At 38.1% G+C, this 19,866-nt stretch overlaps 1 protein-coding gene across 3 annotated transcripts in view; it reads left to right on the top strand.

Moving 5' to 3' along the window:
• The window catches only part of eng (endoglin), a 48,822-nt gene extending 42,915 nt beyond the window's left edge, over positions 1-5,907 (top strand). The window contains exons 12-14 of one of the 3 annotated variants that reach the window (XM_042509604.1): positions 3,670-3,780; positions 3,867-3,914; positions 3,999-5,907. In XM_042509604.1, coding sequence (XP_042365538.1) covers positions 3,670-3,780; positions 3,867-3,914; positions 3,999-4,120 — 281 coding nt within the window. In that variant the 3' untranslated portion in view covers positions 4,121-5,907. Of the gene's footprint in view, positions 1-3,669; positions 3,781-3,866 lie in introns of all 3 variants that reach the window. The other 2 variants (XM_042509603.1, XM_042509605.1) reach the window with 2 other exon arrangements.
• The last annotated feature ends 13,959 nt before the right edge of the window (positions 5,908-19,866 follow it).

The raw sequence follows: 19,866 nt of genomic DNA on the forward strand, positions 1-19,866 counted from the left end.
CTGCAGGCTGACCTTGTGGCCACAATCAGAAGTAATGGCCCTCAGGGGAGGGAGGTGAAGTCCTTTGTGTTTCCAAGGGGGTCTAACTGTGTTGCTGTCCAAACACAGCCACTGGCCCTGCTGCTATTGTCGGACCATTCAACGCAGTGGAGGCAGACATGGAGAGATGTCTTTCCTCAAAGACAGAATTGTTCTCAGAGAGATGATTAATTTCTAGGAAAATTCGAATTATTCACTTTTAAAAAAAAAGGTAGTCAATGTTGATTGAATGTGGAATCACCTGGAGTTGTCGGACCTCTTTTGTGAGGCTGATAATGGATTTGTTTATTCCTTAAGCTTCCTTTATCCTCAATTTCCTCTTAGAGGAGAAAGATAAAGGTTGGTACGTCAGACTAAACTACTCATCCGTGCTTTCCTGTGTCCTGTTTGTCCTCCGCTTTGCTGTTTTGCTGTAACTTACGCACTTAAAAAATGTTTTTCTGGAGACGAGTACAGGAATAGTCCACATTTTAACATTGTGGTGTGGTAGGTCCGTTAATGTTGTTCCATTAATTACCAAGTGTCAGCTATGCAAGGGTTATATCAGCAGGACTGGAGCGACCCCTCACTGGGCAGGACTGAGAGCTCCATTCAGCGATCATTCCTGTTTGGTAGTTTTCATCCAGAGGGCTCCAGGGAGTCACAGCGCAGGCCTGCTGTCTGCCTCCTCCTCTCCACCTGCACTGGAGCTTCTGCTTCCTGCTCTTGTTTATTCAGCTTTGCTGTCAAAGCCTCACTTGTACAAACTAACACAGTGACTGATTGCAGACAAAAAAAAGTCTCTAGAGAAAGCCGGCTGGAGTTGCTGTGATGTTTGTGGCTCATTCGGGGTCGTGGAATGTTATGACAGATCAACAAACTGAGATGGCTGTCTGGGACGCAGTCGGTCCAAATGCCCACAAGATGTCACTGTTTCAGTGCTCTGGGTCATGTTTAATTCAGTTGATATATGCTGTTGCTTAATCAAATTTCAACATTAAAAAAAAACAAATAAATGAAACCATATAGAGCCACATGCACAGTATCAGGCTTTGTACTTTCCTAATGTCCACGTACTTCACTTAAAATGTTGCACGTACTTCACTTAAAATGTTGCACGTTCTGATATGAGCAAAACTAGACACATATTTGCATTGTACATTATTAGACACATATTCAAATACAAATGATGCACAGAGTGGTGGTAATTTTCTACAAAACAAATCCACTGTGTCCCGTTCTTCATGTCTCCTCTTTAATGTACTTCAGGAAAGGGGAGCTGTATTGTATAAAGCCAAGTATAGTGCTTAGCCTAGCACACACCACCAGGAGACAGGAGGCAGCAGAGGCAGGTGAGAGGAACTCGTGCCAAGGTGATGATTAGATTCTTCAAAATGTTCTAGATACTTGTGGGAGGATCTCCTCAGGTAGCAAAAGAAAGGAGAGAAGGAAAAGCACGTGTTTTGTTGGGTTTTTTTGTATATGCAACACATAACATGCACACTCTGGCTGTGTTAGGTTCAAGTAGGGACTTTTGACAGCTTACTGGCATGGTTTCAGACAAAGTGGTGTGTGTGTGTGTGTGTGTGTGTGTGTGTGTGTGTGTGTGTGTGTTTGTGTTTGTGTGGCCTTGTAGAGCCAAACTACATTCCTAAATTAAGATTTTGTTACAAAATTGAAAAATTTGGTCAGTCGTTTTGGCCTAGTCAGATACGAAGCATACTGAATTTTAGATCATATGATGTTCCAAACCTTCAAACTGCTTCCTTTGTCAAAAACTGATCTCAGTGAACATTTTTTCAATAAGTTTTTTTCAGGAATTTCAGAATATCGTGTTTTTATTTCTGCACAAATATCAGAAGCAAAATCAGACAATAACAACTGAGTTTAAGGTGACATCTGAGTGAAGGGGAAAACCGTCAATGATCTCTTGTACAGCCCTCTCGAAAAATAATGTCCGTCTCAAGGTAATACGTTCACTGCATTGCCAGACTACAATGAGCGAGGAAAAACTGCAGGACAGCCTTGCCGGGTTCGTGCCGGATGTCTGTGCCACAGTGCTGTATGTCATGTGCTGGAGCGAGTTTCAGTGTTTGCCTGTGCTCTTTTCCCTTTCAGAACCGATTCAAAGCAAAATTATTTTTTTTATTGCTGCTGGCTCTGCTTTTTATGCCTTATATTGAGTTTGTCAGCAGTGAAGCACGTTGCGCGGTTCAAGCCAGCATACAGAACATCACTAATGCCAAACTTGATTGTATATTGAAATTTGTATCATTAAATTAGGACAGAGACAATGAGCACACATTTACTTTTTCATTCCACTTTGTTGTCTACCAGTGCAAAAGTAATGACGGTTGTATTTACTGCATTTTGCTTTTATTGCCATGGCAACTAGGAAAGAGAAAAGGGTTGCATTAAAGGACCATATTACTGCTAGTCGTTTTAGAATCTATGCCATCAGTCTGTAAATTGACCTTTGAGGCAGCTGTTGGTGGGATGAAAATTATCTTGTAGAGACTTAAAACTTGTAAGTTATCTTTCCATCATAGTTAGGAATTAGAAATACTTTTTTGGCAAAAAATAATTGTTCTTGCATGATTATGTACTTCAAAGCATGATTAAAACACACACACACACACACACACACACACACACTTGTATTGGTGCATGCCAGGAAACTCCTACATTTTGAATTCAGGACTTTGTTGCCTAAAAACATAGTATTCACTTGACATGCCAGTACAATTACTGCGTGGGCGTTCTGTTAGACTGCAAGAAAATTTGGTTTTGGCAACTGGTACTTCTTGTTAGTTACAGTTCTCTGGAGAAATCAGCCAATCTGATTAGGTTGTTGAAATCCTTGAACTTTTTGCTGTTCCCAAGTGAAACATAATGATATTCAAATACATGATATTATATCTCTGAATTTTAAATGTTGCATTGACAACTTGCAACTATAACTTCACATGAAAATAAAGTCTGTCTGATGACAAAACAAACAATATCAGAATGCTTGCTGTGACTGACCACCTACTGTATACCAAGAACATTTCAAATCTCAATTTTTCTTTTTTCATGCTGGCCTGAATAATAACCATCAGTTCTGACCGAGACTGTATATAAGATAGAGGACATGTCTCAAATTCCTCCCACTGTGTAGTAACAACCTGTGCAGTGACAATCTTCGCAGTATTAAGTTCCTGCCCATACACACACCCAAACAACGGCGAGCAGTGCCATTGATTGCAAGAACACGAACTGGCACAAACAGCTTTCGATCATGACGTCAAACCACCTTTTTATAGCATCAAATAACTACTTAAAACTTAGCGGAAAAATGAAACTTAAAAAAAAACATCAGCATGATATGACCCACCTAAAATTACAGAAACCCTCTGTGGGGAAAAATGTATTTCACATGTACTTTGAGTTTTTAGTTTGGCCCTTGTCCCATCTCCTAACATGGAGGGTGCAGGATCTCACCTATACTGCAGCCAACCACCAAGGGGGTGATAAGATGTTTTAGATTCACTTTAAGGGAGCTGTCTTGTTGTCGATCTTTATATACAGTCTGTAGTTCTGACTTATTGTTGTGATTCTTGTTGTTTACCTGAAGCTTGCATACATTGTTGTTTTTCTTATATGTTTCAGCCCCACCATGCTTTGATTTTGGCCTACCTGGTGTTCTGGGCATTGCTTTTGGAGGGTTCCTGATTGGAGTTTTACTTATTGGAGCGCTGTGGTTCATCAAAATAAAAACAGGTATGTATGACTAACAATATGCTGCTTTTGGTTGAATAAAGATCTGAGTTGTCTGGATTTGAAATAGTCCCGTCTGCTTATTTCAGGGTACCCTACTAGCCTGGACATAAGCTCAACTGCAGCAAATCTTCCTGGTAAGGCATTTTTCTTGTCTTTTTATTGGTCCTTTCTTTCGTTTTCATCAGGTTCTTATTGGCTTCCCTCTCATCCTTCTTCAGGATGCCCCTGCTCAGGAGCAAAACGACAACCTGTCTCTACCAACCCTTCCCCCTCTGAGAACAGCAGCGCCAACGCAAGCATTGGAAGCACTCAAAGCACACCGACCAGCAGCATGGCATGAGATTATGGTAATCTCCACCACCAGCAGAGCCACCGTCTCCCTTCAAAGTCACCTATACGGGTTTTGTGCTTTTGTTTTCTTTAATAATGCTTAAAAAGCATTTCTCCCTTCCCCGCCCCCATCAAATTCTCATTAAAAAGCACAACCCACGTCTGAGACTCACCAAGCCTGAAATGGATGTGATCTGGGAGTTTGTAATGGTGGATCGGGGGGGGAGCTGGGTGACGGATAACAGAAGTGTAATCAATGGCCTCTGACGCTCACCTCTGCAGCCTCTCTGTAAAGTCAAGCTCCTAGACAGGAAGTTAAAGAGGGCAAGAGAAAAAAAAATAAATTGGCTCCCAGCAACAGGAAAAACAAACCATATCCCCCAAGAGCTAACAGGAAATTCACTGCATTCCTTTCGATGAATTGTGCTTGTGTGATGGCAGCACAATAATAGTTAGACAGGAGACAGACCAGTCAAAAGACCGACTTTGAAAAACAGATGAAAAGCTGTTTTGCATTCACATCTAAGCTACAAAAATAAGAAGGGCTTTTGGCTAGGTCAGTCCCAAAAAGTTATCAACGACATCTTGGGGGCGGACAAGCTCAAAATGTCAGGATCTCATACCAGTCAATGAAATGCTCACTTCAAGGGGTGTTTGTCTTAATTGGAGTTCGAGGTCAATAGTTAACAGCTACCTCCTATTATTTAGAAGTCAGTAGGTGAGTTTAAACTTAACACTAGACTTCTCTGGTGAATTGATCTTATTTTCTGCCTTTGTTTTTATTCTGTGTCACTTTAAGTGAATCTTATTTTTGACCCTCTGGGTCATGTGTAGCTCACGAAACAAAGTCATGGTGCCATTTTCATGCTATCCAATAGCCGTGTCAGGGCCTTCTTACCAAAGTCAAGTGTTTCTGTGTTTTCTGAAAGTTTCAGAGGAGACTACTTGATTTCCTAATTACTCAACAAAACCAATCCTAAAATCATATTTATGGCCCAAAGGTAGCTATAAATTATGAATCATTAAGGAGAAAAAAATGTGCTTTTATTTATGTGAGCTGAGGAATAATCACTTTTCTAATGTACAGCACAGCATGCAGAGATACATGGCTGTATTCAGAGCTGAGTAATGGGCCCATAATGAGGAATCATTTCCAAAACTCTGCACATCAGTCTTCAGACTTTTATATGGACTTAAGCACCACTCATGCAGCTACACCCACAGGGTGGAGTTTCCCCAAAATAGTCTGTCTGGAGGTGAAATTCCAGTACTTTTCCTTTGCACATTGTCCATTCTCTGTCCACCACCATTCCCAGATAATGTCATAATTGACATTAATACATACATACAAAAACACCTTTTTTGAATATCTATAGCAATAAAGTGTTTTCAGGCAGGCCTAAGCATAACCTGGAAGAACCAGATGTTTATTATGTATAAACCATAACTTCCTATCTTTAAAGATCAAGATATTATCAAGTGTCAAACCTGCTGGCTCATATTCAGTGTCTTGTCATTCAAAATGTAGCTAGCTAATTTGCTCCCTTGTGATTGGAGATGACTGCACAGAAAGGCAATAGTTTTTAGAGCTCTTATGGATATTATGGATCAATGTGACCAAACTCTTGGTTCAAGTTGTTCAGGAGCAATCTGATCAGATTGGATTTTTATTAAAATATAAATGAGTTTTTTCAAAAGGGATTCTGAAATTGGATTGAATCACTCAATCCAGTTTGGATCATGATCTGGATCAAACCATAAATAAGTGTTGTTTGAAACTTATAGTAGCAATGGGATACCTTTAATCCCCCAAAATGTGAATTATCCTGATCCCAGCAGGAAGGTGGATTCAAGTTAGATTTCGTTGACATTTTCAAAAAAATGTAATAAAAGTTTTAAATTAGTCAAAACATTTCAGTACAATAGAAAAAAGATTTTTCCCCAGAAACAATCCCCCAAGTAGCAGTCAATATCAAACAAAAGTTATTTAATTTTAGCTTTTATTATTACTTGATATTCATTTTAATGACACAATCAAAAAAAGTTCATAGCAGTTTTATTTTCCTTGCTGTGTTCTGTCTCTTCAAATGAAAAACACTGAAAGTGAAACCACACTGGTTATTCTAGCTGTTCTTCCTACATTGCTCATTGTAGAGCACTGGATTGGATTGGGTGTATTTGGTCATCGTTGAAAACGGCACAAAAGTAAAATGGATAAGATGATCCTGGAAAGCAAAACATGGGATTTTCAAATCCAGGTTATTTATACTTCTATTCCTTGTAGGGGATATTTTAAGATAGTGATGTACGTGTCTAGATATTATTGTATCATCCAAAAAGTGTTTATTAACATTGTGATAATATTGTTATCGTAAGCATTTTTGAACACAGTAATCAAGTAATGAAATTTTGATATCGGGCCAGCCCTACTTTAGGTACAATCAATAGGCTAAAAATATTCCATAATGAAATTCAGTCAGAATTTCTTTTGTAAAAAGAAATTCAATATGTGAGATTTGAGGTAAAAGTTTGTTTTAAACGGACAAGCTTGAAAACTCCATAAAACCCCATGGCAAACAGAGATGTGGACTGTAAATAGGTATTTTTGATATACATGTATCTATTTGTCTAAAACTAAGTTAAAAGCCTGCAAGCTCCCCTACCCTCCTCTTGAACTTAAACTTCCCACATAAATCACCAGCTCTGAATACAGCCTATTTGGAAGATATAGTATAATCAATAGTAATAAAAGCACATTTGACAACCAGTTTTGCTGTAACCTCGTGAGGACTTTCAAAATTCAGCTCTAGCTTTATTTCCAGCTGTCACATGACACGTCTAAGCATATGGAAACTGTCACTTGAGGCGGATGAGTTTCTTGTTCAGATTAGTAACTTCTGCTCTCTACATTTGATGGGCTGCATCAGCCACTGCAGTGCTAATGCTAGACAGAAGCTGCACAGATGCATGATGGGGACTCATGAGGGCTGCAGCTGTAGAGTGACGGTTGATCCGTGAACCCAGTGAATTTGTTTCAATGTACAAATGTAAATGTATTTTATATTTTTTATCGCCACTCTTTTACCTCTTTGAAAATACTCCCATCACACGTCAAGTCCTGTGGTGCAAAGTGAGCAATTTGTATCCACTTTGCTTCGACAAAGCCACCAAAATTGTTACGTTAAACCTTTATATACGTTTGACACACCGATTTACATGCATATTTATTCACACTCCCAGTAGTTACTCACCTTCTGATTTGGTTAAAAATAATTTATTCACCTTCGAACCTAATCTCAAAAATATGTTCCAAACTAGCTGCATTTGTAAAATGTCTCCTCATTGTATGTGAGCTGTGTAGCTTATTAACCCCTCCCTCCCCCTCTCTAACTCAGCGTGTGTGTGCATGTACATGTCTCTGTGCATGCCTGATTTTCTTTGTGTATTTGTGTAGAGGCAGAGAACAAAGAGGGCCAGTACAAATTGCCACTTGAGTATTTGTGCAATATGATGTCATGTCCATATGTAGTTATTTTCTACCATGTTTTATTTTTTGTAAGTGTTGTATTATTTTCTTTGAATCATTTTCTTATCATGCTTTGTTCTTTATATTTTGGAGAACTGGGACAATTCCTAATTAAGGCACTTATCAAATGCATAAGATTTGTTTTGTATTCGTTGTTTCTTATTCTCGTATAAATATGCTTTCAGATTACATTGTAGTCGCAGACAGTGCGTGTCACCTCACATATCAAAGACAGTACATTTGGTTCGCTGTTTTAACCCCTGTTTGACTTTTGCTCTAAGATTCCCCTCCTGTCCAAAAAACATGGCATATCTCTGCCGATACTGACATCCTGACATTGTATTGCGCTCATTGTACTATCTTCAGTGGGTGTGATGGGGAAGTACATTCTGAAAGACAGAATGTCTCACCGCGGAGAAGCATCCCAGCAAAATATTCAGCACTCACGAACTTGTCGTTTGCAGGGAACATTCAAACTTAAAACAGTGAAAATGCTCTGGTTAGTGAGAACTTTTACATTTAATTTTAGTTTTTTTTTTTTGTTTTTTTTTTTAAATGTCAGTTATTCTGTATCTGTGCTAAACCGGCCCCAGTGATGGACAGCTTCTGTCTGAGCACTGACGGTAAAATCAGACAGGCTGCCAGCTAATTCCCTTGTTAACCCTGCAGTTCCCTTCGTTACCTCTGACAACAGCTTCCTCCTCCTCAGACACTCTACACAGTTACCGAAATATGTGCGTGTCTGTGCGTGCGTGTAGGCAGTATGTGTACTGTATGTGTGTCTGCGTGTAGGTGTACAATAGAAACTGTGCCTTCATTTATGTGAGCGGATCCTTCCTCCAGTCTGTTAACAATGTCCAAATTCTGAATTCGTACCAAAGAATCTGAAACCTTAACAACACGTCAGGGTGTCTGCTTTGATTTTTTTTTCGAGTATTAAATGCAGTGTTACTTTTGCACCATTTAAAATGGGTCCATTTCTTGAGACAGTACTTAGCTGATGTCACTACTATGTTGTCTCTAAAGAAATATACAGTATTTTTTGTCTGAAATTATCATAATAAAATGAATATGACAAATATTAGTTGCGTTTTTAGATGTCTTTCTTACATTGCAGTGGGTAGAACTAGCGCATGTAATGTAGTCTGTACTGTTGACTGAGAATCATCCCAGTAATATCATAGAGTAATAATACAGCACACTTGGCAGAGCACTCACAAAGAATAAAGAGACAGAAATACTACACACACACTCTAAAACATATTAACAGTGACAAAAGGAACAATGAAGGATATTCTTAATTAAAGCTGAATCAGCCTTGGGGTTTAATTGAAATATTGTTGAACATGCTCTATGTAGGCGGTAAAAATGCCCAGTTATTCAACTGGTCTTGTCTGCTACGGTTGTTGTGACATTGTCACTTGACGACTTGTCGCAGCTTCTACAGTAGGTGTGAGTTTCCTCTGTTGAATACTCTGTTACTGACTTCATGACACATCCACATTTGCAGTGCCATTGTGAGGAGACAAAATTAGCGACAGAGAGAAAAAGTCTCTCTCAAGTACACGTCTGGTTTGGCATGATGACTACTATCAAAGGATCTCAAAGCAAATCCACATTTTATGCCACAGTGTGTAGCCCGAGGGAGACAAGATTAAGAAGTGTTTCCAACTCAAAAGATGAGATTTTAAGATCTCGAAACAAAGACTCCAAAATAATTATGAAATGTTTACATGTGCTTAAAGGTCCAGTGTGTAGTATAGGGGTATTTATGGCAGAAACTGATAAGAAGAAACTGTTGTGTTTTTGTCATCATACAATGAGTCATTTACTATCTTCATATGGAGCGTTTTGACAGAACCAGCTCTAGATAGGGTAATTCTCATTTTCTCGCCGGTCACCATAGCTCTCCTACACGCTTGGTAAATGGGAGACGTTTCAGTTCTGCAACCTCACAAAGTAGATGCCACTAAATCTTGCACATTAGATAGTTACGTTGAAAAATAGATAGTTACACGCACATCCCGGTGCAACATTCATGTGGGAAAAAAGTGTGCAGGCTAACCTTTTCTCCAACATTAGACATTTAAACCTGCATAGAAATCACAACCTTACCTAAAGTAGAAATCATATATTGCAGCATTTGTTTCACATCATCAACTTGTTTCATCAATGGTGGAAGATGTATTCAGATCCTTTATATATAAACTTAGCAAACCACAATCAAGACAAGTAACACTCCTGCATTTAATGGACAAACATAAGTACAGCAGTAAACATATTCCTTAAATGCAACACTTACGTACTAACGTATACCTGTTAGCTGTGTATTGTAATGTATATTATAAAATATTATTGCTGGATTTTGGTTTGGAGCTGGCTGAGTTGGGTCTAAATTGATACAACAGCATCATCTGCATAGTAAATAACTGTGTCTGTTGATGCATAAATTACAGTATTTTTCTCTGAGGTGTAGTGAAATAGAAGTATAGTGTAGTATAAAATAGAAGTATTTAAAATTTTATTTTAAATATTTTTTTTTTAAAAAGTACATTACAGTTTATATACTTGCATCCCAACACTGAGTACCACATGTTTTATGACAAAAACATGTCATAAACATTAAACATTATATGTTTTATTTATTTATTTATTTGTCAATTTTCTAATTTTTTTTCTCAATGATGAATTGTTAAAAACTGACTGTGGCACCTACTCTGTCTTGCCAAATTATGTTTAAAAAAAAAAAGCAGGAAAAAAGTTTTTTAAAAAAGCAGAAAAATATATCTTTATGTCGTAGTATTACATCCATCTGATTCAGCAGAGCTTGCCTTATGACTGACCTGAAACACAATGAGCTTAAGGAATTGAAAACATCAGACTATAATGGTGTTATGAGTCATATATAACCTTTATTGTTGGGCGAAATGATGAAAATAATGGTGTTTTTTCCATCTGTGGCCATTCCTCAGGTTTCAAATCTTCCCTCTTATATACAAATTCAATCTTGCTTTTCACTACTGGAGCCAAGGCACACAATACATGTTTATGGGCTGCCGTCATCTCCAAATATGACCATGGCACCATTTGGCCTTGCACAGGATACATTATGTGACGTGTGTGTCTATGTGTGTGTTGCTATGTATGTGTGCTCACTTGCTCGCTTGCCAATTCAGGTTGTTTACGTCTCAGGACAAATCTGTTCTTTTCTGCAAAATCGTGCCTGCTGAAATGTGTTTGTTATCTGTGCATAAAGCATGCGACAATGACCTCAGGGCAGAACCAGGCTTCACAGCTCTGTTCTAAAAAAATTAAGGTGTGAGTCGATAGGAGAAAAGGATTTTCTTTTTCTCTCGATGCCGTCATACAGTCTGTGTTTTTATATATGAATAAACAGACATTAGGGTTGTATGGTGCTGTGAGCTTTAAGGATATTTATTCTATAAACCTTCTGTCTTTTCAAATTGAATGTGAAAGATATTTACCAAAGAAAAGGGGAAAAAGAGTAGCCTGCTGTGTTGTTGTTGCCAGGAAGTGGCTTCCTAATGTGCCCATGTGCATCAGTGTGTTGCTAGGCTCTTATAGGCAGCAGAGTCAGTAACACAGGAGTGTAACTGCTGATGGATTTGGTTAGCGTGTAGCCTTACCTACTGATGAAAAAATTCAACTTAGATCAATGGACAAATTGCAGTCATAGACTGTATTAGTAATGGACGTAGCTACTTTGACATCACCTAATGGTTTGGATGACAGTTCAGGACATTTCCAGCTGAGTTTATGGTGACTTTCTTGTAGCTAAACCTAAGGTGTTAACTACAGAATTGTCACAACATAGAATTGAAAAAAAATAATAAAATACATTTTAAAAAAGATATTTTCAACATACCCATTACATATTAAACACATTTAACATAAAAGTGCAAATGTAAGATATCCATGTTTTGCAGAAATGTACAATGCCAAAATTTATTTCAGCAACTAGACTACAGCCTATGAATGCTGCCATCTTTAGGTACTTTTAATTTGTAACTTCCCTGTCAGCCCTTTATAAATCAAAAATGTTAATTATTATGTCGTTTGGAACTAGGACACAATGATAGTGTTTGTATTTTCATTTGTTTACTATTGCATCTGGATGTTCTGTCTCCTTTTTAAGTAGCTTCAACATCATTCACATAACTTCTTGCCACTGATAAAGGTGAAAACAGGCACGCTGTATCTTTGGAGATTTCAGTTTTAACGAACAGAAAATGGCTACTACTGAAAAATGCCTCTGTAGAGAAAGCGACTGGAAAAAGCGGATCAAATAAAGAGTAACCCTGTTCTGAATTAGTTTGACTAGACCGATTGTTGGGAGATGAATGGAAACAAAAATGTGGTATTTTTCTGTAACCTTCACACCTCACATAAAGAAGAAAAAGGAAAGGTAATGTCTGATGTCTCATAACATAAAGTCAAAACATTGTTATATAAGAATGTCTTTAATATTATTATTTTTGTCTTTTATTTTGTTCATTTCCAACTTTAAAGTCAAATTAATTTGATTATGTTTTTAATTGACTGCCTTTATTGTTAATAATCGAGCAAATTAACCTATCACTGGATTACCAATAAACATCCTCTGTAAACCTTCTGTGCAATAATATCCTTTAATTTTTGGGGGGATATTTCAAAAACAAAAATTGAAAGTGCTTTGGAAACAAACAAAAAAAAGACATAAAAAAAATGGAATAAAAAATCAGTAAGAATATCCAAATGGGACAAAATGTGAGTCTTAACATTTTCTGAATTTAACAGTGACCCGAATATGATTTTAGACAGTAAAGGTCAAGTGTATAATTGCATGTCCCCAAGCACTGCGTAAGTACTCCACAAACTGTCAATGGTGTAGAGTTGACCTGCGCCTATAATGAAATTAAGAAGATAAACTATTCCTGCATAGCTTTCATTATAGTGTCAGATATGCCGGTTACGCTCTGTAATGAGTGGCTGCGGGGAAACATCCCATTACATTTAATTACTCTGATAAATGGATTACTACTGACCACCAGCAGATGGTGCTATATTTTTCTCTCTTTGAATACACAGATTATAAAGCCTATGAACAGAAGAAGACAATGAGCCTCATTGTCAAGCAAAGTACCATGCACATTTACAATAATTGAAATTTTGAAGCAATGCAGTGTACAAGCAATGAAAATATTGCATTTATCATGCTGCTGCCTTCATAAAACACATTTTGGCCACAGCATATAACACAATGCTACGGAAATGATCTGATTTCTGTTTTTACTCGTCGTTTGCGGTCCACATTTTTGTGTATCTACATTTAAAAATCCTTTCTCAGAATCAGGTTAACAAATCTGTGACTGATCCTGACATGAAGCCTATAAAGCCTGCAGGGCATGTTGAATTCAGGAAGCTACATGAGAGCATAACTGAAGCTGCTCCGAGTAAGCCGCCTCTCCCTCAGAGTTTCACACCCCGAGGCGATGTGCTGCACACAAGGTTGTTTACAGACACCGACACTGTGTACAGGCTCAGACTCTCTCCCCTGCTCTCACCCACACTCAGACATTCACTCTCTCACATGCAACCATACACTTGCCCACACCTCGCTGAGCAGCCACAGCCTGGACCGGAGTAATCCTCTAACTTATAGGCAGTGCTGTGCTTGAAGCAAATCCCATTCCTTCAGAATGCAGACACCTCTGGAGCTGTGGCCCAAACACCTCCGAGGTGATGCAACACAGCTTTGTCTTCTTTTATGTTTGCTCCCTTTGCTCGACTCCCAATAACTACTGAACATGTATCATTAAATAGAAAAAGAAATGTGTTATCATAAACCCGCTTTTGGCTTTTTTTGGCTGGAGATGTGGCTGTTCATTGTTAACTGGTAACACTACACAGGACTTACTGTAAATTCATTCATTCATTTCATGCAGATTTGTCATGGAGAGAACAATTTAGTGCATTACAGTTCCCACAAATTTGAAGAAAACCATGACCATTAGGATACAGATCGAGAAAATTACACTTCATGAGCAGGGGGTGGTTTTCTTGCCCATTTTTTTTTTTTTCTCGGGTTTTTTGTGTGTGTGTGTGTGTGTGTGTGTGTGTGTGTGTGTGTGTGCTTATATTTTAAATTTAAAATTATTTTTTAAACAAATATTTTGTTTTTGTAGTTGTAATTGGCGAAACAACAATTACTTTCAAAATCACATAAATCCCTTTTGTGTCTTTTATGCATACTCCTGTCAATGCACGCTCCTGCATACACGTCAGTCCCATAGATTGTAAAAAAAAAAAAAAAAAAAAATTGGATGAAGCCACCTTAACATCACCCACTGGATTGAGTGCTGTCATTTTGAATCCTAAAGCTTGGCATTTCAGCAATTGTCATTTTACTTTTATGGGTCAAGAAGTGACTGATTTGGACAAAAGTCTGGAGCTGTGAAAGAGCGAGGGGTGACTGACTGAAAGCAGAGGACACTATTGGCAGACAGCCTGTCTCTCAAGTGACCCCACCCTTAAATATGCATAGGTTTGGGCCTAAATAAAATGTAAATGGGTGAATTGTAAAAGAAAATTCACCCTCTGTTGTATTCTGTCAACTCTCTGCTCATGTCTTTGCATCCACTTCCTGTTTTATCTTGAAACTTTGTTCTTATCGTGTTTAGTGCAACCTCTACTTCCTTTTTTGATTGCCTCGTGTTTCACCTGTGACTTGTTTTGCTCACCTGTGTGTGGTTAGCAATCAGCCCTTGTGTATTTAAAGCCAAGTGTTTTCACCCTTCAGTTGCCAGATTAGCAAGTTAGGTTTAAAGACTAAAGGTGATTTTTTTAAAACCCTTTTTTTGCTGTAAAGTTGGGCATTTTAAAATGGAGGTCTACTGGGATTCACTTTGTTTTGAAGTCAGAGTCAAGTGGCCATTCAGTGATTTGCAGGGTTTTTTTGGCACTTAAGCAAAACTTCTCCTTGAATTATGTTGGCAACTAATTTGAAGCAGCATTTACATCTGAGGTACTGCAGAGAAAGTTAAACTTTCTATTAACATAATGAGGCAATGTTTCTAATGAACATTTCTGGCAAGTTGCAGAAATATTGATAAAGGATATATATGCAAAATATTCACTGGCAATGTTTGTACTTTATTTTACTTCAAAATAAGCAACCTTATTGGAGAAAATACATAGATGGTGGGGAAAAAAAAACTCTGTGGCGAATTTAAAAATTAAGATGGTTTAAAAAAAAAAAAAGGTGAAAAAAAATTGAAGGTGTAAAAAAAAAAGATGGTGTAAAGAAATCAGATAGTGAAAAAAAGTTGATGATGAATGATGACAGCTTTTTTTTTTTTGTCACAGTGCTGCATTTCGCTGGTCCACCATCCACCCTGGACACCTCTCTGCAATACTAGCATGGTACGTAGGTGTAGCGTTTCATAAAGTCAAAGAAAACTCCCTTAAGTCCAGGCAGCAATTACATTTTCATCACAACGTAACTATGAGGCAATTTATTGATAAACAAATGTCATTTTTAGTAAATATGGTTGAATTGTGTGTAAATTTAACTCCTAAATTTAAGCAAGGTGAGCACTGCTGTTCCACAACCCCGCCCCACCCTCGCCTTCGTATTCATACAAGAGTAATGTTTTTCCTTTTTAAGTCTTCTGTTGGTGTGAAACGGAGGGTGAACATTTTTCCTGGAGCTTCTTTCCTGGTGATCCAGTTGATGTGTAATTGGCCACAGCTAAATGCCTCACAGGTATTGGGCTTTGTTTTCTCTTCTGGGTTGGCTCTTTGCTTACTGCCACAACAGATTATAGTTTTTCTCATCCCGTTGCTTTCTCCTTTAACTGCAAATGCTGCTCTCTCAGAGGGAACTTTTCACGTGTGCAGCAAAACAGTTTTTTCATGTATTGGTCTATTTGGAGATTTTTGACTTCCCTCTTTCAGACTAGTGGAAATAAACCTCAAAAATACACATTTAGTTCTTTTTTTTGTTCTGGAAATGTGCAAAAACATATATTTAATGATGTGTCATTTGCATATTTAAACATACAATTTTAGAAAACTTGTAATACAGAAATAATTTTCTTAATGTATTTAACTTGGGAAGATCCATCCTAAAATGAATGCATTTCTATATAGATATTTGCATATTTAACCATGAAATTTAAAAAAAACCTGTCATTAAAAAAATGTGTGGCAGTAAGTTTTCAACTTAGGAAGTTTCATTGGGATATCTATTAGGTTTTTCTTTTTTTTTTTTTTTTTTTACCCCATTCACCTGTAATGCATTATTAGGGGGTCTACAACTAAAACTAAAAATCTGATAACACTGATATTCACCATAATGCCCATTTATTCTTATTTATAGTAATAAGAAGAGATGGCCAAATTCCCTTTGTATAAACTTTTGAGTTTTGATTGTCAACAAAGTGAAACAACAATTCTGAAAGTGACTTTGTTCAATGTTCAATTTTTTTCTGGAAATGTTTGCAAATTTGTGCATGTTTAGTCAGATAATGCCTTATTTGCATGTTTAAACATAGCATTTCAGAAAACTTGTAATATAAAAATTGTCTGTGTTGTCTCACTATTTTTTAATTAACTAGGGAAGTTTCATGGTGGTTTCTGTGACTTTAAAATTTTAACTTATAAACCTGGGGTGTCTTCCTTTCACACCCTCTCGACTCTGCACTGTGTTTTGTTGGGTACAGGAAAGATGGATGTTCGGCGCAGACTTGGGCATATCTCTCATGAGCTGGCAAAGTTACACAGCCAAACCAACATAACAGGGGTGCGACCAGACTTTTTTTTCCTGGGATGACCCAAGTGGGGCACTGACAAATGCGGGGGTGACCTGAAGTTTTAAAAGATAAATAGACCTACCAATCACAACACAACAGAGTGACACCACACAAATGTAAAATAAAGCCTCCATACATTTTTTCAAGAAAGCGTTCATCTGAAAGTAAATAGTACAATAGCAAGTATACAGTACCAACAAAAAAATGTAATGAATAAGCCTGTGTGAACAAACTTTTTAAAAGTTGTATCAGTTTATTTGTATGAAAAATTAGTCAGGCTAGGCACTACTCTGGCACATTACTGCCTCTCAGGTTTAAGACTGAATTGCACCTATAAACGAAAATTCATTTTACTCAACTAACAGTTCAAGCAGACTGGGCAGAGAACCAGTCCTAATGGGGTGGCAGCTGGGGTGGCCAATCAGATGTCGGGGGTGCCACCCCGGGTCACTCCCTAGACACGGCCCTGCATAACAAAATACAGCAACAAGCAAAAATGTACCTGGGTGGGAACAGGATACACTGGGGAGGTCATACAGTAGACTCGTCACTGTCGGCTGAAACCAGGCACAGCATAAAAGATTATTCAGGTTATTTCAGCACGGTGGCTAACTAGCTTATTAATAACAGCTACATAGCCTGTAAATGCTATAAGAAAATATTTGCATACATTTTTATCAATGGTATGTACAAGGACTCATGATGTTCTGAAGCCTGGCATTCCAGCATGGCATAATTTCAAGGCTTAATTATGTGAAGACATTATTTGACAGTTGCGTCTCTTGTTCGTCAGATGAAATGTTGAGAGATGATGATATCATCTTCTCACTCATCTTAGTTTTCTGTTTTCGTAACCCTTCACCGAGTCCTCGCTTACCACATCAATGCAGGGTGGCACAGAACGCATGGTGCCATGCTGTTGAGTGTTTGATCTCTTATCAACCATGTGAAGTCGTCAAGGCGATTTTCAGGATTTGATGTTTTCTTTGAACTCGGCTGGCAGTCCTTAAATCTTTTTTCTTAGCAATTTTTTTTTTGCTTATTTTTTTTCTGAAGACCAAAATCATTATTGACCTCATCTGACATTAGCTTTCCTTGCCGGCGATGATGTTATTGCATCAACCTTCAGTCTCTCTAAGCTGAGTGTGTGTGCCATTGCTTTTGTGGTGCTGGAACAGCCTGTGTTAGTTATAGTTTAAATGTGATTGATAAATTCCATGTGCGAAGGCAACCTAGCCCCACAGTGGCAGATATGGAAATAAGTGGAAAGGAAAACACAAATGTAAATTAGTGTAAGCACTAAGTGTAGCTCTAGATAAACCCCCTGACTGGCTGTAAAGACAAGTGCCTCCGTGCACAGAATGCTGAGCACAGCGAGCCCCTTGTAAACAAAGCTTCTGCTATTTAGTTTCAGTTGGCTTAATTAGAATGAATGAGGGGGGCTTGCGCAAAGAGGACAGTTTTTTGTGGGTGGAGGGAGAGAGGAATTGGCCATGGTGGAGGGAAAGCTGGACTGAGAGATAAAGTTACTAGCGGGTGGCACGGACCAATTGGACAATGACAAACAAAGCCTCCAGCCAAAAGTGCAGCCGTAATGAATTTAGGGGAACAACATACATGTTAATGCGTGCTCAAATTGAATTATTCTGATTATATTCCATCTTTTATCACATATCATACATCAAAGAAAGCAAAAGTGTGTGTCGGTGGAAGAGAGATAACGGTTGTATGTGTGTGGAAGCGTGCATTTGCAGTTGTGATTTGTTTCTGCAGACTGATATTTGGCATTTAAGTTCCACAGAGGCACTTCACTAGCAAGAAGAACAGATTTTTGTTCATAATACTTTTTGATACCAGTCAAATGGAGATTACATTTTAACACAAAAATGACCAATCACAGGGAAATTTCCAGGCTGTGAAATCTTTTACTAAATGCAAAAATTTGCATTATAATAAATCCTTTATTGGTTTGTTCTGTGCGTCTTCTAAGCTAGGGTCAAGTTGGGTTGTAAGTGAGTGTATGATGTCATCAGCACAGCTCCAGATATGTGGGGTGCTGCCATAAACTGTATCACCATGACGGACGAAGTCCCTATATAAATATATATAAATACTGGTGCGTCTTCCTTACCTTAGCATGAGCTGTTTATACCTACATAGGGAGTGGGTCCTAATCTATGGAGATCACCATGTTAAGCTACCATTTTTCTAAAGTAGCCTAGAATGAATTCAGCAAAAAATGTCTTTTGTGTATTCATGTTTTCACATCAGCCACTGTAGTGGCTTAATGTGAAACTACTTTTTCATTGTTTTAACTGGTTTGAATCATCAGGTGTGTTTGTTTTGGAGAGGAGGAGACTTCTGTAGATCATGCAGCTCATGGTAGAAACCTCCTGAATATCTGGATCAAATATAAGATGAGCACAAATGACGTTATCAGGAAAAATAAATGGTGAGCACAGATTATGGGTGCTGAGCTAGCAGCCTTTCTGGGCCGTGCCAGACAGTGCAGTATGAACACGGATTTGTAATGAGAAACTACTTTTCTTTCTGTTCTTTTACCTGTTTAAATCACCTGGTCTGTTTGTTTTGGAGAGGAGGTGACCTCTGGATAATATATATATATATATGTTTGTACCAGGCTGTAAACATATTGATATACTGAATCTCTGCTGCACAACTGGGCATTTTAACATGAGGGGCTATGGTGATTGACTCTATTTAGGAGCCTCAAGTGGCCATTCAAGAAACTCAGTCATTGGTACTTCCGCACTTCATTTTTCAGCCCAAGGGGTTGCTGCTTGGTCAATCTATCCATTCGCCCAACTGGGTGTGTCTCTATATGTTTCCTTAGTGGTTCTAAGAACACCTCCAAAGGCTTAAAGCCGACTTAATGGGATTTATTCATAGTCATGCAAGTAAAAACAGAGAAAATAATGCATTATGTGTTTATTCTCCTTAAGGCAGAGTTATGGTGGCGGGTAGTGATTCTTTATCTGTTGCCCTAAGTGTGCTTGACTTCAGTAACTTTTATATGAAAGGGAACTGTCAAAACATAACCTTCATTTGTGGCAGTGCCATTAAACATTACTAGAGGTTCCTTATGTTTACCAGGGTTTCTCTTCATTTGTCCTCTTTCTCTTTAAACAGTCTAACACCGTAGGATTTAATCAATCAATCTAAAAAGCTGAGACATGATATTCTGTTTTTGTTACATTTTGTTAGTCCAGCAGTCAACAACAACACTCACAAACTTTTGACTCAGTTGGGCTGTCAAAACCTTGTAGGAGCTCCATAATATGTCAAAAAATAGGATTAAGGAATGCATCAGCTCCATGTCCACCCACAGACAGGACATATCGAGGGTGAGGGGTCACGTCCACATAGAGAAGGTGATAATGACCAATGCTTGGGACA

The sequence above is a fragment of the Plectropomus leopardus genome, chromosome 20, assembly GCF_008729295.1.
Source record: "Plectropomus leopardus isolate mb chromosome 20, YSFRI_Pleo_2.0, whole genome shotgun sequence".
NCBI classification, from domain to species: Eukaryota; Metazoa; Chordata; class Actinopteri; order Perciformes; family Serranidae; genus Plectropomus; species Plectropomus leopardus.